The sequence below is a fragment of the Lepidothrix coronata genome, unplaced genomic scaffold (assembly GCF_001604755.1).
Source record: "Lepidothrix coronata isolate B3197 unplaced genomic scaffold, Lepidothrix_coronata-1.0 Scaffold141, whole genome shotgun sequence".
NCBI lineage: Eukaryota > Metazoa > Chordata > Aves > Passeriformes > Pipridae > Lepidothrix > Lepidothrix coronata.
The window spans coordinates 1001009-1026826 of NW_016690321.1; the positions used below are offsets into that span (position 1 = coordinate 1001009).

A 25818-nucleotide genomic window follows, 5' to 3' on the forward strand; every position below is an offset into this window, starting at 1 on the left:
AGTAAAATAATACCACCCCAACCTTGCAAAATCACACAAGGGCTAATTCTTATAACAAAATATAATTGTAGCACAGTTTGGTTTAGTTTGTATTTGTCATGTAATAGTCTTGTTCCAGAATAACGCAAGTTAATTTCCCCCTGCTTTTAATCAAACTCCCATTTTTAAACATTTAAGTTTGTAATTTATATGTCTGAGAAAGGCTAGACATTCTTAAGCTAGAAACTGCAGATGAAAAATTTCCATTAAACTTCAGTTAATACAAACTTGAAGGGTGGAGGTTGAAAATAAGAGATTTAGTGAAGCACATTGCCCTTAATCTGGGCTCTGTAGTAGATGTAGATTAAATCCTGCCTCAAAGTATTTGTCTTTTGAAATCAAAAGTAGGAAAGGGAGAAGAGTAGAATGATTTCTGATGTCTTCTCATATGCTTCTATTTATATAAATCTGAATTTGGGTTGGAAAAAGAAGAAAAATACAAAATCCAAGTGCTGTTTGATAGCTAAAAATTCATGACTGACTCAAATTCTCAAATGTATTGCACTTTTCAGATCCTCTAAAGAAAGATCTTCCAGAGACAAAGAACGTTCAAGAGACCGCGATAGAACATCCCGTGATAAAGACAGAAGCTCAAGAGAGAGGTCACCACGAGATTTCAAAGACAAGAAACGTTCTTATGAAAGTGCTAATGGCAGATCAGAAGACCCAAGGAGCTCAGAGGAGCGTGAAGCAGGGGAGATATAACTGGCTGTATATTCACCTGATCTCTAGCTTCCTATGGAGTTGCATACTTTGGTTTAGTTTACAGTTGTTCAAAGGGACACCAGTGAGCAGTTCGAGACACTGATCCAACTAGGGTAGATGTACAGTATATAAAAGTGGTTATAACAAAGTCAGAATTAAACCCCATCAATTAATGATGCCTAAAGCTGGGTCCTGGACTTCCACCAAGTTGTAAAACTTTTCTGAAAGATTTCTCTTTATTCAGGACAACAGTTTTATGTACCCAGATGCAAATCTCAATGTTTTTAATCTCCTTTCCAATACAAGTTAGTGAACAAATTATATTGTACTACTTGCCTTGGGTGCTTTTGAACCTTTATAAATTCTCCAATTCTGCTCCAGTCAAAACAGCAGCATTGAAAGGTTGTATTTGGGGGGATTTTTTTTTTGTTTGCTTTTTTGTAAGAGGGTGGGTGGATGGATATTAACTTTTACTCTAAGGTTATGTTCCAGTGTTGGGTTTTATTTTTGTTTGGGATCCTAGGAGTTGATTACAGTGGGAGCATTTAGACAGGAATGTGTGCTGGAGAAAGCAAAATGTCTTTTTACAGTGCCTATTTAGACTTGGAAATTGAACAGCTGTTGCATTACATCTTTTTTATTTCTACTTAAATTTTGAAATCAAAGCCAGTCCCATATCTGTACCATTTGATTGGTATGTGTTCAATATATTTGTTTTTTTCCATAAGGACTCTTTCTGCTTTTTCTTGTGGGATGCATCCTTAATTGTATTAAAACAAACAAAAAAACCAGCAACAACAAGCGAAAATTAAGAACAAAAGAAATAAAAAAAAATAAAAAAGAAACCATATTGTCCAATAACTTAACAAGGATATACTGGTCTCTTTAAGGTGTTAATTAGCAGTTCAGTCTTTTAAAAACTAACATCTGGTTTTTAGAGATTTAACATATAGATGTGCTCTAGGAGAAGCGGTCATTCTGATCACAGTCCTGATTGAAGTCCTAAAATCTTCAAAAGCAGAAACCTGTGGAGTCAGAACTATAGAATGGTTTGGGTTGGAAGGGACCTTAAAGATCATTTAGTTCCAACCCCACTGCTGTGGACAGGGACACCTTCCACTAGACCAGGTTGTTTAAGGCCTCGTTCAGTTTGGCCTTGAACACATCCTTGAATGGGGGATCCAGAACTTCTCTGAGCATCCTGTTCCAACCCCTCACCACCCTCACAGTAAAGAATTTCTACCTAATATCCATTTTAAAGCCATTCCCCCGTGTCCTGTCATTACATGTCCTTGTAAAAAGTCCCCCTCCAGCTCTTGTAGCCCCTTTAAGTACTGGAAGGTGCTGTAAGGTCTCTCTGGAGCCTTCTCTTCTCCAGGCTGAACAACCTGACCTCTCTCAGCCTGTCCTTAAAGGAGAGGTGCTCCATCCCTCTGATCAACTTGGTGACCCTCTTCTGGGCCCACTCCAACAGGTTCATGTCCTTCTCTTCTGGGGATGCCTGAGCTGGATGCAGCACTGCAGGTGGGTTCTCACCCAAGTGGAGTAGAGGGGTGGAATCCCCTCCCTCGACCTGCTGCCCAGGCTGCTTTTGATGCAGCCAGGATGCACTTGGCTTTCTGGCCTGCCAGATGCACATTGCTGGGTCAGGTTCAGTCACTCATCCACCAGCATCCCCAAGTCCTTTTCTGCAGGGTTGCTCTCCATCTGTTCATCCCCCAGCCTGGATTTTTGCTTGGCATTGCCCTGACCCAGGTGCAGCACCTTGCACTTGGCCTTGTTGAACTTCTTGAGGTTCACATGGACCCACCTCTCAAGCCTGTCAACGTCCCTCTGGATGGCATCCCTTCCCTGCAGCACGGTGACTGCACCACACAGCTCCGTGTCATCAGCCAACTTGCTGAGGGTGCGCTCGATCCCAGTCCATGTCACCAACAAAACATAAAGGGGTGCTGTCCATTCTGTTGCATTGAAAGTGCTTTGGGGTATTTAAACTATTCAGATGTGCTCTACTCCCACACAGAAGAATTTAAACATCGGTAAATTTTTTGTCCTTGAGTTCTCACCACCGAGTTATCTAACACTGAAGCTTAAGAGCAGTGTTTGTCACGATTTATTGGCATTTTCAGTGGGTTGTGCAGTGTCTCTGTAGGCCTGCTAATCATCGTCTGTAATACCGTTCACTGTGTGCGTTTTCCCTCAGTGTCTTTTCTGTAGCATCTTCAGTATGGTCAGAACACTTGGGTGATAATTCTAACACATAAGATAATTTAGCAGTATTTTGGCTGGCAGTGAAAGCTAGAACAGGACCTTTACACCTCTGCAAGGACTTGGATTCAGCATTGCACATTCCACTTTGAATTGATTCCATTTTAATGATGACTGACTACTTAACACTTTTTATTATTTACCCATTTGAATTCTGAGTATGAGTTTCCTTCCTGGGAATGTTTTATGTCTTCCTGAGTGGCCCAGGTGCTTGATGAATGAAAGTTACCAGTGTTTGTCCCTCTAGTACTGACCATACTGTGTAAGTGGTTGATAACATCTATTGTCACAGTTTTAAGTGAAATTCTAGTGGTGTGACAAAAGGTGAACAGTCATTTCTAGATACATCTTGCATAGCACAAGTGCCAGTGATTCCTCTGGAATTCCTGTCTGGAATAACAATATTCCAGAAATACTGAGGGCCTGTCTCCCCCTGCAGCCAGCAACTAGAAATTTTGTGTTGTAAAAGGGGGGGACTGGTGGTGAAATTTGCAGACTGCGACATAACACTGCTTAGACTCCTTACTAGCAGATTTTGGATAATACGCCATTTATTTTACAAATTACTTTTAATTACAAAACAGTGATTGGGTTTGGGCCTTCCCTTATTTAGAGGTTTTCATGGGGTGGTGAGCTTCATAGTATCCAAGTACCACACCAGTGTTAAGCAGAAGGAAGGTGAGGCTTACCTTTGATTTCCTGATAAAATAATCTGAATTATATGTGGAAGTACAGGACTGAAGTGCAGTTAGGAAGAAAACTGAATTAAAGTGACTGATGAAACACACTTAGGATGCAAGAAGTCTGGAACATCTGCCAGAAAGGGAGACTGTTTTATTAGTTGTGCCTAAGTATGGATCTTCTACCCTCTCATCAGAACCCAACTACCTTAATTTCCAGGAATGCAAAACCAAGATATTCATCACTTCTAAATTTCCTGCTGGACAACTGAAGAATGGTATTGACTGACATTAGTCTTCATGGTCAAAAAGATTATGAAGTGGAGCTCCTGAAGGAACCTAGGGGTGTTGCAGCTAAGCATCAGCTCTTGAGATCTTTGAAATTTTGCTGATGCAGTTGTAGCTCCATAGCCGCTTTTACCAGGCTGCAAGAGTGCAAACTGAGCAAAAAGAGTAAATTATTTCACTGATTTAAAGTGTTGAAAATGCAGTGAACCTGCAAGCATTATTACCAGAATCGCTCCGGGTAAGTCAGGGGAGCATAAAACAGAAGAAGGTTAAAGATAGTAAGCAGCTAGAGGATGGCACATTACCAGAAATGAGATCCCTTCCTGAATATAGTATCATAGAATTGGTTACCTTGAAGAAGGCTCTCAAGATCATCAAGTCCAACTGCAAACCCAGCATTGCCCAGTCCACCACTAAACGGTGTCTTTAAGTGCCACATCTACACACCTCTTAAATACCTCCAGGGATGGCAACTCAGCAGCTTCCATCCACAGTCTGATCCAGTGCTGGATGACATAAGTGAGTTGCTTTTCCCAGTGGAGCAGGAGAAGCCACACAGTAGAACAGTGACATTTCCAAGCAAAGAGGTGCTTGGCCTAGTGCCACCATATTCCGTTACCCGCCATCGGACTTGCCAATGAAGCTGGCAGAGGAGTCTGTTCATCTCTGTCCTCTTGCCTTCCATCAGGTATTGAAGCTGGGAGTCACCATCCTGTTGCTACAATGCAAACCCTGCCCTGGAGCTCATCTGTTTGTCCAGCCTATGTTGCACCATCCATCCTGCCCCGGGGGCAGTGGGAGAAAATAGGTGAACCAGCTCCCTAAGCTGATGCAAGTGAATGATTATGCAAATGTTAAATAGCCTCTGAGCAGGGACTGTCTATTTAGCTGAAGAGAGAATGGTAGCAATTCATCTTGAGACCCCTGGGGCCAGTGCAGGATTGCTGAGGACGTGGGTGAGTACATCTGAATGGGTGATTTTAGCTGTAGGAACACAGTATCTCAACAAGACGCTCCTGTGGTGCGGAAAACGATTCAGTGAGACGTGTGCTGTCCCCGCCAGGACTGTTACAGATTCAAGCAGTTTGGATTGCAGTAATCATTAAATTAGGTATAAATGCACCAGAGGTGATGTCAATGTGCAGTGTGAGAGCCTGCAGCACCCGGTTACCCCCCCGCTTTACTGTTCTCCATCCTGTATTTCACATGCCACCTTCCTCACTATAGTTGTCCTTTGTTCAACAGACAGTAGAGGTTAGTTTCTCCTGATGCAGTGGCTTATAAAATATGTTTAATGTACTCTTCATTCAGTCCTACATGATGGGTTTTTTGTTGTTTGTTTTGGGGAGGGGGAGGGTTGGGGAGGTTTTTTGACTTTTTTGCTTTGATCATTTTTTTCCACTTGATTCTTAATAAATTCTTGCACTGTTACTATTGATGTAATTCTTTAATTCTTCTTTTCAGTAAGACCTGAAATCCAGCTTTCACTGCAGCCTGCAAAACTGGGAAGCAGCAGACTGCTGGGCAGTTGTATCAGCAACTGGAAATACAAGGAAAGAAGAAGAAATGTTTGTTTCTAGCCCTGGCTCTCCTCTTTATCCCTGCTTTCCCATCTGTGGGGATATAATGGAGTCAGCAGGCAATTAGAAAATTCTCTCATGACTTCTCTCTCCTGGCTCTGGCTTTTCACCTCTTGTTGCTGGGGAAACCGCAGTCCCAAATCCCCTTCCCAGGCTCAGTGGTGCTGCCAGGGCACTGCAGGCAAGCAGAGTCCTAGAGATGCACCATCAGGGAGGCAGGATTAGCTACCAACAGAGCAGATCTGGACACAGCTCAAGGTCAAAAGGGGCACGACAGACAGCAGGAGCTGCTGTGGCTGTACAGCCCTTTAACAGGCTGAAATGATCTGACAAATGCTGACTGTAGTAAAGTATTGATGGTGATGCTCAGTTAAGAGCACAAAGGTTAGAAATCATTCCAGGTGCTGGCTCAGAGAGGCTGCCAAGAAGGCAAGTTCACAGCACTGGCTGTCAGGCACCATCAGGCCGGCTCAGGGCTCTCTGTCTCCATCACTGGAAGGTGGTAAGTGGGTGGGGACTTTGCATGGAACTACTGTAACTTTTCAAGTTGCTACCTTCTTCCTAAGCTCATACTGGTTTGCACCCTACTAGTGGATGGACTGCATAGGATTTCCCAGTTACCGGGAAGAGGTTCTTCAGTCCTTCGCCGTGATCGGGGCCTCCCCAGCTGAAGTGCGGTCTGGGTGATGGTAAAGTGTTATAGGGTAACTGGTGATGTATTTCTCTGTCCTAATCAGTATAGACACTTTCGTAGTAAAGGTTAGATGCATTGCTAAGTGTATCCTTTCATAAGCCACTGTTTCTTTTGTAATTCTTTACTGGTTTGCACTATAGTAAACTTAAACACTTGTTCTTTAAAGTTGGTGTCTGTGTTCCTTCATCCTCATTCCTGGGGAAAAACAGATTGCAAAACAGTGTTTTAAATGGTATCTTGAAGAAGCCCCTACTTTCAGTGTAAAGCAACACCTCTGAGGGACATATCTGTACCTACAGCTACAGCTCTATGGCAAAAGAGCTCAAACAGCCCTTCACTTCAATCACCAACAATACCAATGGCCTTCATGCAAGAAGGGTGGGCACATTGGAGGGTTTCCCTCTGGACCCAGCTAGGAGGATTTCCTAGAAGCTTCTCCAGATTCTCTGCAGGGTCTCCAGTCCCCCATCTGGGCAGTCATAGGGTATCTGAGATGACCTCCCCACCTTGCTCACCTCACTGAGCCTCTCTGCTGCCTGTCATAAAGGCAGGGACAGGAAGGCAGCTTGGCTCAGACTCTAGCAAGAAAATTATTGGGCTCAAATGCCTTGACAGCTAGGTTAGCTTCTTCTGTAAAACATTCCCTGTCATTTCAAATTGCCATGGTATGTTGGTAGCCCTTGTCTCAGAGTGATTTGGTGATGCTGCCACTCTTGGATTTTATCCCAACACTGATTTGTATTTGCACAGGGTTATGCCTTGCAATGCATCTTCCTCTGGGTAAGTTTTTGCTTTGTCACCAGGGTAACTGTAGTTTTTCAAGTTAAATTCATATGTGTTTTAACAGTGTTTGAGTAATATTTTGAATCAGGAAAGCGGGTCTCTGCAAGGTCAAGTTTTTTGTGGGAATGCTTTTTTTTTCTCCAGCAACATGACCAGCAAAGCACTTTGATTTAACTAGCTGAGTGGATAAACTTTCTGCATGAGCTTCTGCTCACTCCTGTTCCCCTTTCTCAGTATTTTCCATGTGTTTTCACTATTCTAGTTTAGGTCAGACACAAAGATAACTCCAGGGCATTTAGCTGATTTAACTTGTCACAGCCACTTGTCCCACTACCCATGCTACATCACAGACTGGTTATCTCACAGATCTTTCTGATGTCCCACAGGCTGTAAGGAACCCATGAAGCTTGGTATGAGGGCTTTGGTCCCACTCACCAGTGGTGCTCCACAGGAAATCTCTTCCTACTACCCTTAGGTATGACGTTTCCCTTCTGTTTCTCTTCACGGAATCAGTTTTCCAGAAGAATGCATACAGTATGCACAGCACTGCATAGTTACTGGTTCAGTAAGTAAGGAGTATGTTTGGTTTGCCTCCCAAGTACATAAATGTTGCTGTTTTGCAGAGGCACAGTGAGGTGCAAGGAAAGCTGGACAGGACTGAACAGTGAGGCTACTGGAAAACCGTAAGCTCAGCTCAGTTATTCTCCATCTCAAGATGTTGTCTAATCTATGCTCTTTTGGAAAAGCTTTCTGCCATCCTTTGAAATCTCAGATTAAAAAAAAGGGGGGCCATGTACTCCTAAACTACACACGTCACACAAACTTTTAAAATGTAATGTATCCCCCTTTTCTAAATGGATTTACAAAATAACCCGCTCTTTACTGCAGCCTGAATTAGGTTTGTTTCACATGCTTTGCTTTTGCAACACCTTTCTGCATCACAGGAACAGGGAACACAAGAGCCTTAAATCATCGGCCAGTGTTGCAGGCCCCTGTCAGCCCAGGGTGCCTGTGACAATGAAGAGCATGTCATTACAGCCAACCACCCTCATGGTAAATGGTGCTCTTAACATGCATTAAGGCAAGTCAATAAAAAGGGGAAATTATTTTGAGCTTTTCAGAGCTTTAACTACTTGTACTCCCTCACAGGGATTTGAGTCTATAAATATTTTTTACACGTCTTGTTCTTTTTTTACAATCCTTGACAATGCTGTGCAATATGCTTTCCCTTCTCCCTTAACCAAACAGAATAGCGAAGCAAATAAAGCAGCCTGCCCCATCCTCCCTCTCTGGCAAGAGTTCATCTTCTGGACTTTGGGATTTAGCATCCTTTGCCAAACAGATGGAGTGGGTGAGGAAAACTACACGTTGAGTGAAGGAGAACTTTGCATTTTTAGCTGTTTACAAAACTGTTGCTTCATGGTCAAGTGAAAGGCTTCCCTTCACATCACCTGAGAAGCCTGACTGCTGTGAGCGTGATGGGTGCCCACGTGGGAATTTGAGCTGGTTTTGGTAAAACCTGCAGTACTACCAGTAACTGTGCACTGTAACCAGCTACCACTTGATCATCACCTTCTCTGTGCTACAAACAAGAGGACGCATCTGCTTTCTCTGTGTTTATTGTGTTACACTGAAGCAAACCAGCATGTGGTTATTTGCAGTTATTAGCTGATTGTTTCACCACGTCTAAGGAATACGAAGAAAAGCAATTAAATAGTTCAGGACTCAGTTACCACTGAAGGGAGGCCGAGGCTGTGCAACTGGACAGGATGAGTCCCGTGCTGGGCTGAGCCCACCATGCCACCCACTCAGCGAGGCAGCAGCTTCTCTCAGCTGGGTGCACTCTTGAGTAGCACAGGAGCCAGTGAGCTTGGTGCTATTGCCCTCGCCAGGGAACACAGCCAGAATAATTTGCTGGGAGTTACACTGTGAAATCCACGCCCTGGAGATGTTCATGCCTGCCCAGAGAGACCCAGTGGTGATCACATTCATTGCTGTAATCCTTGTGCTGAAAACTGCCCCGAGAAACCAAGACTGGAAAACTCTGCTGGCTCATGCAAGAAGGGACTTTCCCTATGTCTTTCCCAGTTGTTAGTCTTTCCCATACGCCACTTCCCCTTTGTTTAACGTCAAACACAAAACAACACTCATGCCTCTTAAACAATGACCTCTACCAAGTTCCTAGAGATGCTTCAAAATGGCCTCCTTGTCATTCATGAGGATGGAAATGTGGTAGATGAGTTAAAGAGCTGCTGGTGCTGCTGGAAGGAGCAAGTCTTTCTTTTAGGAATAGCAAGCTTAAAGTCATCATCTTAAAATGTAATCTTAAAGGACAGTGGCCAGAGGAACCCACCTGGAGCATTGAAACTGTGAAGCACATCAGGATTTGTTGGTTGACTTTGATGTATCTGTGGGTTTTGTTTAGCTGTAGAAAGTCATTTTGCTAAGGAAATTATTGACATTGATATCTATATTGTATAAGCCTTTTTTCTTGCCTTTTTTTTTTTTTTTATTTTTACGTTTTCATTCTTCCAGCTGGGGCTGGGGGCCCAAAAGCAGCAAATCAGTGCTATGAAGATGTCTGAAGAGCATGGAGGGTGCACATCCTCACCAACCCTCCTCTTTGTAGACATTATTCAGGTGAGTGCAGATTTCATTGGTTACCTTCTCAAAGGAAGCTTTGCAGTCTCCACCAAATTTCTCCTCCATCAGTTGTAAGATAATGTCACAGATAATCTAAACAAGGACAAGGGAAGAAACAACCAGTGTGAACTTTCCTCCACATTAGAGGCATAAGAGAAAAACATGTATCTTTAGCTGGGATTCTTGGAAGGCAGAAAGGGGTACAGGAGCTATTTGCAGCATATCGCATGCAGAGCTTGTAACAGGGCATGGAAAATATGGTGCATTAGAGAATTCACAAAAAAATGTGGTCACTGCTGCTGGTTTTTTTAAGTGTCCTATGTATCTAGTTATTGTTGACTGCACCTATCACTTAAAGATGGCTTGACAGGACTGATTCACTTGGTCCATCCATTGCAATCTTTCTCCTATCAGTGGACTGTCCCAAATGTTTAGAGGCCATGAGGAGCCCCATGTTGGACACTTATGGAATACATGGCTTGAGGGGCTAAGTTTCTTCCTGATCTTTCCTGCTCGTTAACTATCTAGCCCTCTTTAGCAATGAAGGTTCATTTGTCCTTACAGTCACTAGGTAGGCGGTACACTTTGAAATGCCTGTTTTCCTCAGCTCTACTCCTCAAAGGGGAAAACATCCTCCCCTCACAATTACACCCCTTGGGAAGAGGGCTACTGGCTCACCCTAAAGTTTTTGGGGTCAATCTTCAGCTGAGTGGCATGTTTCTTGCCGAGTGGGTTCACTATCCCAAGAAAAGCCTCGGAATTGTCCAGGTGTTGCACCATGTCGTTGATGGCAGTGAAAACCTTCTTGCCATGGCCCCTGACTTGGTCTGACTGTTTCATCTCTTCAGCAGAGTCCATGCCTTTGAAATGTGTGAAGTAGGACTTGGTGTCTGGGTGCTCAGTAAACATCCTGTTGAGAAATGAGAGACATCCTAACTTGTGAACCCAGGCATCAATGCAGATATGGCTAAACGTTCCAGGCCTCATCTTATGCATTCATTGCCCTTTTTCCTTCTCTTTATTAGAACAGACACCTCTGTCCCCTGCATTTCTTGTTTCTGCTTTGCCTTTTGCATCTGTCCACAGCGCCCCACGCCCATGGCAGCCTGTCCCCTCCCTCACCTTTTCTTCAGTGTTAACTCTGTGTTAGGTTACTTCCACAGGGAAGTGGGAGCATGTTCACATGCGGTAAGTGTGACAGCATAATATTCCCAAAGATGTTCTGGACAGCAGATATGACCACTGTGATTCTGATGGGTGTTTTCATGGAGAAAATATATTATTGGTTTTGTTAATTAACCCCTTCCTAGAGTCCATCCCAAAGCTTTCTTCCTGCCTGTGATGGATTGCTGTTTGACTATGGGTTTGACTATAGTTTGAGTACTGCTCATTTCATTTATTCAAAAGTAACACAATTCAATATGTTTAGAATTGCCTTTAATCAATTACAGTCATCTTCATCAAGCTCTTAAAAAAGCAGTTTACTCTGTTAGGTAAACCATTTATCCCCCCAAAGTATCAATAGCAAATTCCAGATTGCATTTCACAGAGTCACAGAGTGGTTGGGCTTGAAGGAACATCTGGAGGTCATCTGGTTCAACCCCACTGGTCAAGCCGGTTGCCCAGGACTACATCCAGATAGCTTTTGAGTATATCCATGGATGGAGACTCTACAGCCTCTCTGGGGAACCTGCACCAGTGCTCAGCAGTCCTCACAGTAAAAAAGTGTTTCCTGACATTCAGAGAGAACCTCCTGTGTTTCAGTGTGTGCCCATTGACTCTGGTCCTGTTTCTTGGCACCACTGAGAAGAGGCAGGTTCTGCCTTCCTTGTACTCTTCCTTCAGATTTTTATATACACATCGATAATCTCCCCCTGAGCCTTCTCTTCTCCAGGCTGAACAGTCACAACTCTCACAGCCTTTCCTCATAGGAGAGATACTCCAATGCCCTAATCTTCTTCCTGGCCCTTCACTTGACTCTTTCCGGTATGGCCATGTCTCTCTTGTACTGGGGAGCCTTGAACTTCTCTAGAGACAGAAGCAAAATCTTCTAGAGTAAATAACCCCAGGGAGCCAAGCTACTGGATGCTATTAGCCTTTTATGGCTGCATTCCTGACACTAACTGGCGTTCAGGTTGCGTAGACTACAGAAGGAAAGAGCAGTGTGTAACACTTTTTGAGGGTAATATAGGCATAAGATGTGATATGCAAGAAAGCCAGAGGGAGGGGTAGAGGTCTGATAACCAGAAATAGTATTTAGAGTGATCAATGCTTATGGAGGTGATACAAGTCCCAGATGAGTGAGGGGTATGTGAAAGGTGAACAGAAGAGAAGAGAGGAAAACAGGATGAAAACAGAGGGGGAAGCCCATAGGAAGGTGTGGGGTGATGAATAGATTTAAACCCAGAGGGTATTCGGAATTTTAAGGTAAAAAGCAGCTGCAGCTCCCTGGATGGACTGAGGTCGACATGCTCCCCAGTACAACTCCTCAGTATGCTGCTCAGAGAAACAAAATGGAGTGTGGAACGAAGTGGAGACTATGTGGTCCCCCTCCATTCTAATCCCAGCAGTATGGAAGAACATTGTGGTACTGAGACCGTACAGTACCTGTCTGATAAGGGAGAATCAAGATGTTCTGCTGCTGAAGCCAAGAACCATGTTGGACCCCCTCCTCAGGTGCCAAACCATGACCACCGCCCCCCTCCCATTAAATACACCAATCAGAAACAAAAAGTATTTATGACTAGAGCCACTCAAACTCCACCCAAACATAAAGAAAATAGTACAAAAGTAAGTTGAGGATAGGGAGAAAGTGGGAGAAAACCTCCACTGAAACTGCTGGGATCAGTTGACAGGCTGAGTCCATATTCTCCCACCCCAGAGGGATGCCTTGGGTGAGAAATATACTCCCTGTGTGTTAAATGCTGTTCTTAGGACTAGAGCTTTTGCTTATGCTTACCCCATAGCATATTAGATTGCTTTGTATGAGAGCTTGTGCTTGCTTAATGTGTGTATCAGTAGATTGCTTTAAAACATTTTTGCAGTAAACACTATCACCGACAACCTTCAAACCTTATTAATCTGTCACAAATTGTATTAATAAAAAGTGTTATTTGTAAACTGTTAAAGTGAGTCCTTGCAGTCACCAGCAGCGGATAACACCTTGGCAGGACCTGCTGAGGGGTCTTGGCTCTGGTGAGTTCCCCCTAACAAGGGAGGTCGAGGTACCCTCCAATCTTGTGAATCTGGTGGTGAAGAGTCTCATTACAAGATGCTGACTGACCGTCGGGCACCAGGGTCTCGACTCTCCTGGGAATACCAACAGACAAAAATCTAAACTCCCATTTTTAATGTGACAGAAGGGGGCAATAAAATGGAACAGATAGACTGGAAAGGCCAAAGGAGAATCAGAAGTGAAATACTGAGAAGTTAAAAAAAATCATTAAAGGAGTTTTAGAGGTAAAGAGAAGAGGGAAATAAGGCCCATGTTTTGTTCCCATTCTCTTTCATATCACACTTTCTTTTCTTTACCTTAAACGGGTAAAGAAATTGTTCTTATCTCTTCTTCTTTTCCCACCCCTTCCTCATTTCCTTTTGTTTTTCCTTGTGTGGATTGCTCCTCTTCCCTTTTTCCTCCCTGAGATGGGATAAATCACAGCAGATCAAAATATTACCAGTAAGGGCTGCATGAAAAACATCAAGATGTGCTCCTAGGCCTTAACTCCATCCTTCTTGCTGTTCCTCCTTCAACCCCCTGGCATAGCAATTGGATGGGCTCTTTCCTTACCTGACCAGCACAGCTGTCCCATTGTCCTCAGCATCCACATACATCTTCTCCCAGGCACCACGGGCACTTTGCACTTCTGCTTCAGAGAATGACATGGTGGAGGAGATGCTGGCAACAAAGGGTGCAGCAGGAGGAAGAAAGACAGGGAGGTCCTGGCAGGGTCTTTCTGCTCCAGTTCTCTCCTCAGGGCTCTCTAAATACTGTACTGGGGATTTAAGATATCTTGAAGGGACTCTTTGTCTCCGTTCCCCTCGGTCACATTTCTACAGGCTTTAGGGCTACCTAATCACTTTTAATCAGGAAAGAAACTAACCACATGAGGAGGGGGGACAAGCCCTCTCACTGTGGGTCAGGTGCCACAGCAAAGGTCTCACTGTCTGAGAAGAAAAAGGGAAAAAAGGGCAGTTTTCAGAGGTGAAGAAAAAAATCAATTCTCCTCCCCTCTCACCCTTGCCAAAGCCAGTGCTTGGCTCCTGTTTCCTGAGGGATAGCCTTGCCCAAGCACTAATTTTCCTGGTTTTCTCCCAAGAGCACTGCTATGCTGTGGACACTGTGGTGCCCTAATGTCCCCTCTTCCCAGCAGCCTTTAGTCCTTCAGTCCAAAGATCCCGATTCCAGCTCCAGCAACTATCTCCAGTCCTGCTTTCATGTGATGGTCACTGCTTTCCCCATAGCCCTCTGGTGTAGCAGGGGCTCACTCCACAGCTGCTCTTGGCTTTGGTCTCATGTGGGTGGGAGGCTTTGCCAGCTCAAAATGACAGCATTGCAAGGACAGTGATGGCAGCATGGCACAGCATCCACGCCCACGGTGCCCTAGAAAGCCGCCTCATTGTAACACAGGAGATAAATGGTTCAGCACAGCCAAGCCAGGAACACAGGCATTTCACTGCCCTAATCCTCTTGGCTTGCAGCTGGGATCTGTCCCATCTCTAAGGCCTGCCTGCCTCGGAGAGAGATAAGAGGCAGGAGAAGGGCCAGTGTGGAGCTGCAAATGGTATCTATGAGCCTGTTATCATCATGGTCACTTGGATCTGGAGGCAAAAAAATTTCTTGGATTATCCATGCCTGGGCTTAACCTATGGCAGGAATGTTCTGGTTAAGTCCAGGGCACGCACACAAAATAGGGGCTAAGGGGCTTGAGAAGCTGCTGCTGGGTGCCGAGAGCAGACAAAACCTCACATTGTTTGGGTTGGTTTAGAGGAGGGAAGAAACAGATGTGAGAGGGAAATATGCAGCATGGCAAGCAAAACCAGCCTGATACCCCAGGGCAGAAGGAAAGTGCTGGCTCCAAACTCACAGGGATTAATTGGACTTGCTAGGGTTGTATCCCACCGTTGCTGAGGGATGCCTCAAACGACTTCACAGAAGCTTGCCCCTGCACCTTCCCTCCCTCTCCCTTTTCATCACAGCAAACAAAGAGTAGTCTAATAAAAAGCTGCACAGCCATCTCCTTTCTCATCCCCAAATCCTCAGAAAAATTCCCAAGACCTCAGGAGATCCCAGGGTGGGGGGGATATATTTATTGTGCTGCTGGGATCTCTGCCTCTTTGAAGGCAGACATAGCCAGTGTAGCACTGGTTGCCCAAGCCCAGTCACCAGCACACAAACGCAGGGGAAGGAGCAAGGACAGCACCACAATAGCTGGCAATTCTCAGGTCTTGGGAGCCAAAACTGCTTGGCAGAAGCTCAAAGGGAAAGCAAGTTTTTGGCTGAGAGCAGAAAGTGCATCAGGTGCTTTTCATAGGTGGCCTGGGAGAGAGTGAACTTATCTGGTTGATCCAGCCTTGGGATGCAATGGGTCTGTTTTTTCTGGTGCCAAGCCAGGTATGAGCAGCACAGGGCAATCCCTGACCTGACAAAGCAATGACATCCTCCCTCAAGCATGTCACCATGCTCTCTGTGACATGCTTTTCTAGTCTTTCATCTTCCAGTGTTACTATTTCGGAAAATTATCTTCTATTTCCCCCTTGCATGATTTGCTGAGTCCTTGTAAGATGAACACAATAATACCTCATAAAGTTTTGACATCTCTAACAGGGCTATACACATCTATGCTACACCTCAGCAGTCTCTAGAGATTGAAACAAAAAAGCTCCAGAAACCTTTTTTTTTTGGCCTGGAAATGGACTAGCTCTGAAAAATGGGCTGTTTAATCATAAAGTCATCACATTGTTGCTGACACTCACATCCCCATCCTGGGGCAAGAGGATGCATGCTTGGTTTATTTCTTTTTCCTCTCCCAAGGTTTGTTTTGTTTATTACCGCAAGGGAGATGAATGCTCTTAAGTGTATTTCTGTTGCATGAGGAGACATATTTTCTAACAGGGGTGATGCTCCTCAGCATGTAATCCCTGGGGCAGGGCCCTTTCACCCAGTGTGCAAGAGTCATTTAGCACACTGAATTGAGATATATGATTTTATTACAAATTTGCAGAATAGGGTGCCAGGCATCTAGCACAGCTGGCACACTTTTTGGTAAACAAGCGGAGTCCTTTTTACAAAAAGGTAACAAAAAAAGAATCATGCAGAAACAGGAGATTGGTCACTCGTTCTTGTACAACAAAATTTTTAATGTACATGTGCTGATCTTGGTCCAGTTCATTATACTATGATTTCCACATACAAATTCCCCTGGGAGTGTGTTTTTTAACATATAATGATCTAAGGTAACTTGAGGTTGTATTTTCATCCTATCAGCTGTTGCTAAGCTATTGTTTAACCTCTGTTGCAGTTTCTGCTTGAATCCATTTGAACAGTTAGTTGCCAATGACATAAGGATTTACAGCATTCTTTCTGTTCTTGGGGACTCTTCACAGCTCCAGTGCTCCGGCAGCCCGCTGCCACAGCTTCAAGACTAATTTATAGTTACTGTGAACTTTTTGTGAATTTTTAAATTCATCTGACATAAAGCAGTCAGGGTAAGGCCAGGGAGGCAGATGGCACTGGGAAATCCAGAGCAGGGAGTACACCCACTGTGTTTGGCCTTGGCCAAACTTTTCCTAGCTCTGTCCCCAGCCAGGGAAGCAGAGGGTGGGCATGTCACTAGTGCAAAGTAGTGTTTGCTTCCTCTCTGTTTCCAACCAATCATGTGCTTTAGGGAGAAGGCAACTGGCAAGCTCCAGCCACAGAAACCGATGGCACCTTCTACCCACCCAGCCATTTAGGATCCAGCAGCGATGGCACCTGAAGAGCTCTGTCAGTGTCCCAGTTACAGGCACTGCAAACCTCCCTATCTTTTCTTATCCTTGAAAGTTTGTTATTTTTAATGTAAATAAACCACCCTATTTTTTATGTAACAGGGGTTAATTCCCATATTGCCCATGTCACCATATTGCCAGGTTTCAGGGATGCTTAGCTCCAGATGCTGACACTCAGTGCTGCTTTTAGAGAAATGACAAACACGTCTGCTCCATGCTCAGTATCTGAGGCTACCAACATAATCAGCTCATCAAAAAAAGCAAAATTAGGAGCTGCAGTCATGACTGTTGGTGTCAGTGTCTGTATCCCAAAGGCCACATGTGGGAAAGACCTGAGGCAGGTGCACGCAGCTTTCCCAGCTGCCACCTTCCCAGATCGCACTTTTTCTCATTCCAGAGCATTAATGGGCTCAGGTGGAGTTGTGTTGCACTTTGGACTGGTGAAAGTACCAAATGCAATGTGCAGGAAAAAAGGAGGAGTGCTCAGCTTCTTGGGGCCTGGCCACCCAGAATGGCCCTTACAAAGCATGCAGAGCAGTACCACCTGACATGGTAGAAATGCACACGAGTTTCTGTTGTGAATACTTTTATTGTGTGCTTAAAATGTTAAATGTGAAAACAAAGGTAAAGATTTCAAAATAGCTCCACTTTTATACATCATAGGGCATAGCGTATATGCAAATTAGTCCTCTTAATGCTGCTCTCACAACTGATAGCATTAAGTCCATGGCTAGCAGTGACTCTAACATGACCATTAAGCTAATAAAGATGCCAGTGATGAGTTTTCCTGCACTGTATCCAGGTAACCAAAAATTTGCATTGGGACAGGCTGGTGTTCAGCAGGGAAACTTTACATCCTTAGTGAAGGGGGAAAAAAAACTTCAAAAACCTCACCCTGCCTCTCCCCAGATCATCAGTGTGCTAACACCACCATTTTTGGTCACAAATCACACACCAGCATAGGGGGTCACTATGAAGAAAGTTAACTCCACCCCCGCCCAACCCAGCACACTGCAGGACTGCATCCTTTTCTTAGACAAATTTAGGCTCATGCAGGCCACACTGCGCTGAACCTCTGCATAGGTGCTGTAGGCAGGAGGCAAAGAAATTAGATTTTATGGATATGGAAAATATGAAGCCCAAGTCAGAGATGCAGAGAGTACCTAGATCTGGACAGAGGGGCTCAGGCAGCAGCATAAGTCCTATTCATACCTGTAATGTTACAATCTGGTGTTCATATCTGCCCAATTAATGAGATCAAACCACCCAATAATTTAACAGAAACAATACTGCCACAGGTTTTGGACACAAGCCTCCAGACTGCTTCACAGAGTGCTCCTGTTCGGGATACAAACACTTTAATTACAAAAAATTTACATAAGTGATGTCCTGAAGAAAACACTTCGGGACATCATGGAAAAATCCATTGAATGTCACCCCCAGCAGAGTTAAATCTAGACTTCAGGTAAAAAGAACTGGCATCAGAGGAAAAGAGGATGCAGCTAAAAGAACATACCAGGCTAAAATAAACAGCTGTGGGATGGTTTATGTGGAAGTTAGACACTATCCAGAGTCTTTGCATCAAATACAGGTAGAATACACACGATTATATCGGTGGTATGGACTACTGTGTTCAGAGATGCAAGCTAAAACAGCATGAGATAAAGCAGCAGATAAACCTGCTGTCAAATACAATGGAAAGTGTGATTGGTGAGCAATGGAAGGAACCAGGGAATCAGACTAGCAGTTTACCTGTGTAAACAGAAAGGTATATGATGGACTTATTGGTACAGATGCCTCCTCTATTGTAGGATTCATTGAATCATTAGAATCATTAAGGCTGGAAAAGACCTCCAAAGTTATCAAGTCCAACCTTTGACCATTATGCCTCCCTCTAAAGCCATTTTCTCCCTAGACTTATTGTCTCTGCTGCTCAATATACTGAGTATTTATACAGTTAAAAAATCTATTATAACTGTCTGACTTTCTTTGGAAGTAAGATCACTACATGTAGCTTTAAATTCAGTGAGCCCAAACTTAATCTCCATCTTCAGCTGGGAACAAACCATTGTGAAAGGTGTAGTCTGGGATGAAAAGTAGCATGACTTCAGAGTCAGGCTACTCACGTATATGGCTATAAGAAGATGAAACAGCTGCTGTGCAATATGATACTTTTCTTTCTCCCGTACACTACCTGCTTCTCAGAGCTAGTAAGTTAGACAACCCCAGCCTGGGACCCCTGGGATAAATAATTATTAACAAACGTGTTAAAAATTGAAGATATTTCCCTCAATGGCACGCATACATTTTATGTAACATTTGTTCCTTGCTGTTTCCAAACAGTATTTGTGTAGAAAGAGTATTGTTTTTCCAGCCTACCTTACCTGCTCTTCACTAATGCTTATGACATTATCAGATACCAGTGGCGCTTTCAACCACCCTATGGATGCACTTGCATGTAGTAGGACCAGCACTTTGCATGACCCACAACAGCAGTGCTATCCCTGACCTCCCATGTGCCTACAGCAGGTGCAAAAACTGCAGGCTCATGTTTCGTGCTAGCAAATAAGCAGCGAGGATGAAGATGGCCTGTTGGGAAACAGGCATCCTTCTTGGGTAAAAGTATACTTAGCTGAGAAAGAGATAAAATGCTAAAAGACAAGGGTCACAAAGGCTACAATGGACTTTCAGGAGACAGCAGTACATTGGCCTGTGTATCCAGACACAGAAGCTCACTTATATGCCAAAAGGCCACTTTTCTCCTCACAAATGCCAGCTGCCTGTTAGTTCTCAGCTGCTTTCCCACATCTGTACAATTTACCACTCCCACAGCCGTTCAGCCACAAACCTGCCACAACTCTTGACCAAAGAGCTCTAAAGATTGTATTTCATGGCATAAGGGTGATGTTATGAGGCAAATGCACATTTATGTGATTTTGTGTGAGAGAATATTCTGTGAGCAACTTGAGAATTACCAAATAAAAAAGACTTAAAATCCTGCTGTGTGCCTGCCGAGTCCTTTTCTCCAGTTCTTCTTTCAAGTCCAGCAGTTTCCTTCGCTGCACAAACTCCCTGGGATTTTCTCAACAGGCCCCCAGGAGGAAAGGCAAATTTCTGTGCAGCTCCAGCAAGCAAATTACTCTGTTTCTCTCAGGAATTCAATATTAGTAAGCATGTTGCAGTTTACTGACAACATGAGCTGGGATGCAGGTATGTGCAAGAAAACTGGCTTTCAGAAAACCTCTCAGAGCAGACCAGGTACTACACCCATTAGCAACAAAAGTCCACTGATTGCCACAAAGTATCTCTGTGTGTGAAATTTCCCTATTGCCAGACTATCACATTTTCTGGCACAAAGGACATCTAGCCCGTGATCCAACACAACGTTTCTTCCCCAGTTCTTGGTGTTTGAGTGTGAGATTTCACTCAGGACAAACATCCAGTGCACCTGTGCAGTGAGTTAAGCCAGCTGTTTGGTGTGGGTTGTACTCCTTAAACCACTCCTACCAGTAAAAGAAGATGCAGGATTTGAGTATCAAAGGTCACAGCTAAGTCTAAGCACTTTGGAGCAATCAATATAACACCGTTGTTCTAGAAAGGTCACTTCACAAAGCCTGACCCCAGACACAGCATCCCTGTATTTTCCCAGATCTTGCAACAACACGTAACTCATATTTGCATTATAATGCTAACTTCTCTTCTGAAAGTTTTTCACTTTTTAAAGTGCCTGGACTCTGGTTAAATGCATGGAGATATATCTCATGCTCATTTTCCAGAAGGGCACCTGGGAAGGTAAATAGCAGCTATTTTACAAAAAAAAGCTTCCTTAGAAATTCGTTATTCCTCACAATAGACTCCTATGAGAATTAAGATCACTCAAATACCCACGTGGGTAATTTTGAAGGAAGAACTGGGCAATTGACCTAAGGAGCAATGCTGAGCTCTTTCATGGTTGAAGCAGGCATGTTTCAGGTAGTTTCATTTTCTACACATGCTTGTCTTGGGTTACTGAAACCAAATTCTCATGAAACAGGATAACAGACTGGGAGACTGTTCACTCATGAGCAAGAGAAGTTAATAGATTCACATTTCTTCTCCCCTTTGCCTTCCCCACCCAAATGCACATAAATCACAAGATAAAAATTTTTCACCCACAAATTGGGTGGAAAAAATGTATAGTTCATCAGCTCTCACTATCTACTCTCTTAAAGGACTAAGAAAGCAAAAACATCAACAACATCATGTTGATGAACATATGCTATTTTATATTAGGGTTAACTATGCTTCAGAGCAAATATCTGGTATGAATTATTTGACAAATTTAACTGGCATTTGATAACGCACATGTTTACCAATTTATCTAGCTAGAATTCAACAGTGCAGAAAATACACTAAATACGTATACAAAACAGTGGTGCAATTCAAATTCCACAAGCATGGAAACCACTATACCAGAAGCTTTTATTCCTGAGGCATTCTTTGATTTAGGATGCCCCTGACACACACAAGCAAAGCAGAGGCAACGGTAGTTTAGGAACTGAAGAGGACTAAAACTACTCTTTTCAGACTGGTTTGGATTACATTCTTGACCATGTACTCTGAGGACAGCTATGTGGGGCAGGGACCAATTTTTCTTAACATTTCTAACACCCTAAACAACTTATTGTTTAATTCTTACTGTTTGCTTTCACTTCAGTTGTGAATCAAGGCTGGGCTTTCAAGTCTGGAGTATAAGCTCATGATGGTCACGGAGTCTAATATTAATAAAAAAGAGACTCCAAGTGTTCAAATATCAACCAGAAGAATAGAAAGGTTTCCAGTTGGCAAGAGAACTCATACTTATCCAGAGGCAGGCAGTGTGTATGGTTAGTGTACCTGAGCACATCTCTGTTCAGGGAATCCATAGTGAAATACTTCCCGCTTGGTGAGCAGCTGCTGCTGCAGGCATTGCTTGGCAGGTGCTGGTACCTGGAGACAACTAAGAGGGCACAAAAACTGTTTAGTGAAAGAGCCACACGATTATGGCCAGGGAACTACTAGATTGTAGAATAAATATTCACAAAAAAAAATAATTTATAATGAACTGCCATAGCTTAAATGACACACAGGCAATAAGCACCATGTTACAAAGAACAAATATGGTCTTTTCCCAGCTTCTGAAAAATTATGTAGGTGGTAGGTATCTGTGTGATGGGAGGTATCTCCATGCAGAAATTACTCTTCTCGGACAAACCAGTACAATGGAGATTCAGAATATAGCCTTTTACAACTGTACTAACTGAGGAGCACTTTAACTTCTCACATGGTTCTTCAATTCGCCAAGCTTTTTTGGGAACCAGTTCCCTAACATGCCTGCAGCCCAACCACAAAGGATTCAAAATCTGGGCTAAAAGGAAAATTGTATTCAGCTCAAGAAGAGCAAAGTCTGAACATTACTAAAGAAATCAAAAGGGTTGCTTGTTACAGAAATGTCAAATGAAACAAAGTCAAATAACAGCACTAAAAAGCAAAATGAACTTTCCTTTGAATAGGTATGACGAGTAACTCACCACATCATTTTGAACAATATAAGTTTAAGTAGTAAGAAACTTTAAAACACTTACTGAGAGGCTCATGCTGGCAGTGCCAGTGTTTGATGCCAGCACAAAAGCATTACCACAACCGGCTGCCAGACGTGGGCGGGCTTAGGAGGAAGCGAGCACTTGTCTCCTCTGCCTGGGCAGGACAAAGCCCCTGCAGCCAGGCTGTGAGAATCGGCCTTTCCTGCTGCAGGACCCACGTCTAACCTGGACAAAAAGCAGCAACAACAACCCAACAAACAGGTCCTGTTCTGTTCTGGGTTACGCAAATAAGTGAAAAAACTCCGGCAAAGGAAGTAGAAAAAAAGAGGCCAATCCTGTGTATTTTGCTAATAGCTTAAACTTTTACCATAATAAGAATATCCCATTACATCTGAAAATGTTTTATTCCAATCTAAATCCCAATTGTGGTACTTTTTTGTCTTCTATTCTTTTTAAAAATAATTTATTTCCTATTAAGAAAGATGTTTCAATAAAGAGTAAGCCAAATCTCACTTTATTAACATAAACAAGAACTACAACTCAAACAGAACTCACATTAACTGACATTCCTGGTATAACCTTCAAAAATGTTCAGGTGTCTGTGTCTTCCCTATGAAAAAAAAAAAGTCAAGAGACTGTTATTGTAATTATTAATATTCTACTTCATTGTACAAAACCTGACAGAGAAATTACCCTTACAGCAGCTAATTCCCTCTCGGGTTCAATAACAAAATTGTTTAATAATTTTCATATAAAATATTTCTGTGTCAAGGTAATGATTATGGTGATGGTATTAATGTAGTCCAAGAGGAGTGTACTGCCTACATACTAAAGTTTTGACAGCTTTGTAATAATTAATAGAGAAGAATTAAGTTTTCAGTAACAGCTTAGATGGTTAGGATCTCTTCTAACTGATATCAGCTAGAAAACTTATTTGGCTTCTGACACACCAGGCACACAGATTTCTGTCCTTTGAAGAGCAAGGACACACATTTAAACCTGTAGTCAGTCATTGTGACCAAGGGACTTTATCTGGACTGAGTAATGATGTGATCTTGCTCCATGGCAACTTATCTGACATTCTCTCTGGCCACATCATTCTGCTTTTAGCTGCTTCATGTGCCTCTATACAATGCAACAAACGTAATATTTTAAATCAGACGCTGTGGGATATACTATCCCGAGGTTAATATGAAGTCCTTTGCATAATTTCCTAATTAATATTTTTTAAAAGATATTGGTTAGAGGTGGGGAAATGGTCTCCTCTGTTCTGAATTCCACGTTGTGGGGTCTCAGCTGAGAAGATCTGCTCAAGGAACCCATCTCTGGAAAAGCAAAGGGTAGGCCTGAAAGTTTCTCATCACGTTTGGGCAAGAAGCCCTTTGTAGTGATCCCTGCACTCAGGGAGATCTCTTTGCTGCTGCTTGCACCTTCCCCCCCTCCCAGCCTCAAGGAGGCCCGTTCCTGAGCAAATATTTGACTTCTCATTCACAGCTCAGAAAAAGAGCCTGGAGGAACCTGTGAAACCTGAGCTGCAGCTTGTTGTGTCTCACAGGGAGAGTAAAATAATCAGAAATCCAGGCAGTGGGAGATCCTGAGGTTTAAAGTCTTCCTTCCCACAATGGCAAGGCTCATGACCCCTAACCAGCCTCCCACAGAGACTTTAGCATGGAAAGGGGGGTGCTGAAGAGGGAAGGGAGCTTCACTGAAGGAATGTCTGAGCAGGCCTAGATTCTTCATCTGGACAGAAGATGACTTCAGGGATCACAGGTGGAAGAGAGAGTGCACTCTTCACCCTCAATTGAAAGGACCAGGCAGATGGAAGCAAAATGAATAGGAGGATGTGGTTCACCATGCAGCAGAGTGGAGGTATTGCCAAAGGGCATTGTGGCTGCACAAAGAGCACTGAGGTTGAAAGGGTGTCTGGCAGAGACCCCACTGGTGGTCCTTGCAGGTTGGAAACAGGATACTGGCTAGATGGAGCTCTAGTCTGGAACCTCTTGGGCTGTTCTTAGAGATATAAAAATTTTCTCAAATGTCGCTTGTTAGTTTTGCAACAGCAAAACAAATGTGACACATCATATACCCCACCACCTCAGTTTGATCAAGTACCTCAACACCTGCAGAAAGGCAGCACAAAAAGGACTAACAATTTGTGTACCTTAATTTGAGAGTAATGCAGTCATGTTCCACCCTGGAACTGGATCAAGCACCAGTGGACAACTAAGCAGAGACTTGGTGTCACTGCTGGTATGACTATAGGCTCGCCAAGGCTTGAAATGTTCCTGAAACGGAATCAGTGCTGTGGGATCCTGAGCCTGTGTGACTGTGAACACACCTCAGCGGTGCCCATCTCCTCTGCATTTGTCCCGGGCTCTCGCTGGCAGCTTCTGCTCTACTGAAGTCCAGGAGTTTTCCTCGTGTATCTCGCATGGAGTACACGTGGGCCGCCAGCTCTGCAGCAACATGCTGGATGCTGCCGCATCCATGGCAATACCTTGGAGTTAATACAGCTCAGGATGCTGTGGTGGGGAGATGGCAGGAAGGTAACAGGGAGGCTGTGGAGGGGTCACAAGTGAAACTCGTGACAGGTGCCGGGGATCAGACAGAGCTGCAGGCGGAAGCAAAACTGCATTTTGGAGAAGTGTCTTCTAACGACAGGAAGAAACCCCACACTGCAGGCCCTGGGGGTGCTCTGTGCTTCAAAAGGGCTTTGGGAGGGAGGCTCAGCAGCACCAGGACCTGCAGTGAGACCCAGAGCTACAGTCCTGCAGGTCAAGATAGGTAGGGCAGGAGGCATCCCTGGAAGCTCACCTCCGCCCAAGCTGCATAAGACAGTTTTCCCTTTCACTGCTGTTTTTCAATTTTAGTCTGATTTTGAATAGCCTAATTCCTCCGTCAGAAGCATAGAAAAGGAATCACTTCCTGCAGACACATGACATATTAGGAGCGGGTTGATGTATTTCTTAGCTTCGTGAAGGCCCTTAAGGCAGATCAGTGAAGGCGGCAGGAGGAGGGAGACGCTAGTTAAGCTATTTTTGATCTGTAAAGTAATTCGAATTCCCGGTAACCACGTGCTAGAGCACTGAGGAGGCGGTGTCCGGCCGCATCACAGTGGGCGGATGACGCTACGAGAGCGGGCCGTAAATACCCCCAAGCACTGCAGCTGAACGCAGAGAAGAGCTCTGTCGTTGGCACGCGCGGCACAGAGGGTCGGGCAGATCACGGCACCCGGGCATCCCGCGAAGTAGGCGGGGCACCTGGGGGCGACCTGTACCCGCGCAAAAATTCCTCTCACATTGGCAGTGAGGACCCGGGCGTCACCCCGGGTCGTTATTTTCCTTACTCATAAGTTTAAGGCATAACTGCTGTTCCTCAGCTCCGCCGGAAGACCTCTGCGCGCTAGCTCTATAGGTCAGGGCGAGAGGCTCCCCACGTTATCTCATGATAGATAAGTTCAATGACGGTTCCCTTACGTTCCTGCCCGGTCCCTCTCCCTTCTGCGCCACGGAGCCGCTGCCGCGAGCAGAATCGCACCGGGACTTTCGGAATCGTATGCAAATGAGCGGCCTGGGCGCCGCGGGGGGTTGTGG

General features: G+C 44.1%; 2 protein-coding genes across 7 annotated transcripts in view; one reads left to right on the forward strand and one right to left on the reverse strand.

The window, feature by feature from the left end:
- The window catches only part of LOC108503587 (putative RNA-binding protein Luc7-like 2), a 32662-nt gene extending 31078 nt beyond the window's left edge, over positions 1-1584 (forward strand). Inside the window, exon 10 of the mRNA XM_017827679.1 lies at positions 552-1584. Within this exon, the coding sequence (XP_017683168.1) occupies positions 552-744 (193 nt within the window). The 3' untranslated portion in view covers positions 745-1584. The remainder of the gene's footprint in view (positions 1-551) is intronic.
- Positions 1585-8296: 6712 nt separating this feature from the next.
- Positions 8297-25793, reverse strand: LOC108503586 (cytoglobin-1-like). 6 transcript variants are annotated; one of them, XM_017827678.1, is made up of 7 exons: positions 24387-25773; positions 22781-22835; positions 21540-21642; positions 13468-13672; positions 10359-10590; positions 9702-9773; positions 8297-8995 (listed from the first exon to the last, which is right to left on the reverse strand). In XM_017827678.1, exons 3-7 carry the CDS (start codon positions 21547-21549, stop codon positions 8990-8992), a joined length of 525 nt encoding a protein of 174 aa, XP_017683167.1. In that variant the 5' UTR covers positions 21550-21642; positions 22781-22835; positions 24387-25773; the 3' UTR covers positions 8297-8989. The 6 variants fall into 6 exon arrangements, with proteins under 6 accessions (XP_017683167.1, XP_017683166.1, XP_017683165.1 ...); XM_017827677.1 differs by lacking the exon at positions 8297-8995 and having other exon boundaries at positions 9563-9773; positions 24387-24510; positions 25702-25766; XM_017827676.1 differs by lacking the exon at positions 8297-8995 and having other exon boundaries at positions 9563-9773; positions 25702-25793.
- Between the last annotated feature and the right edge of the window lie 25 nt (positions 25794-25818).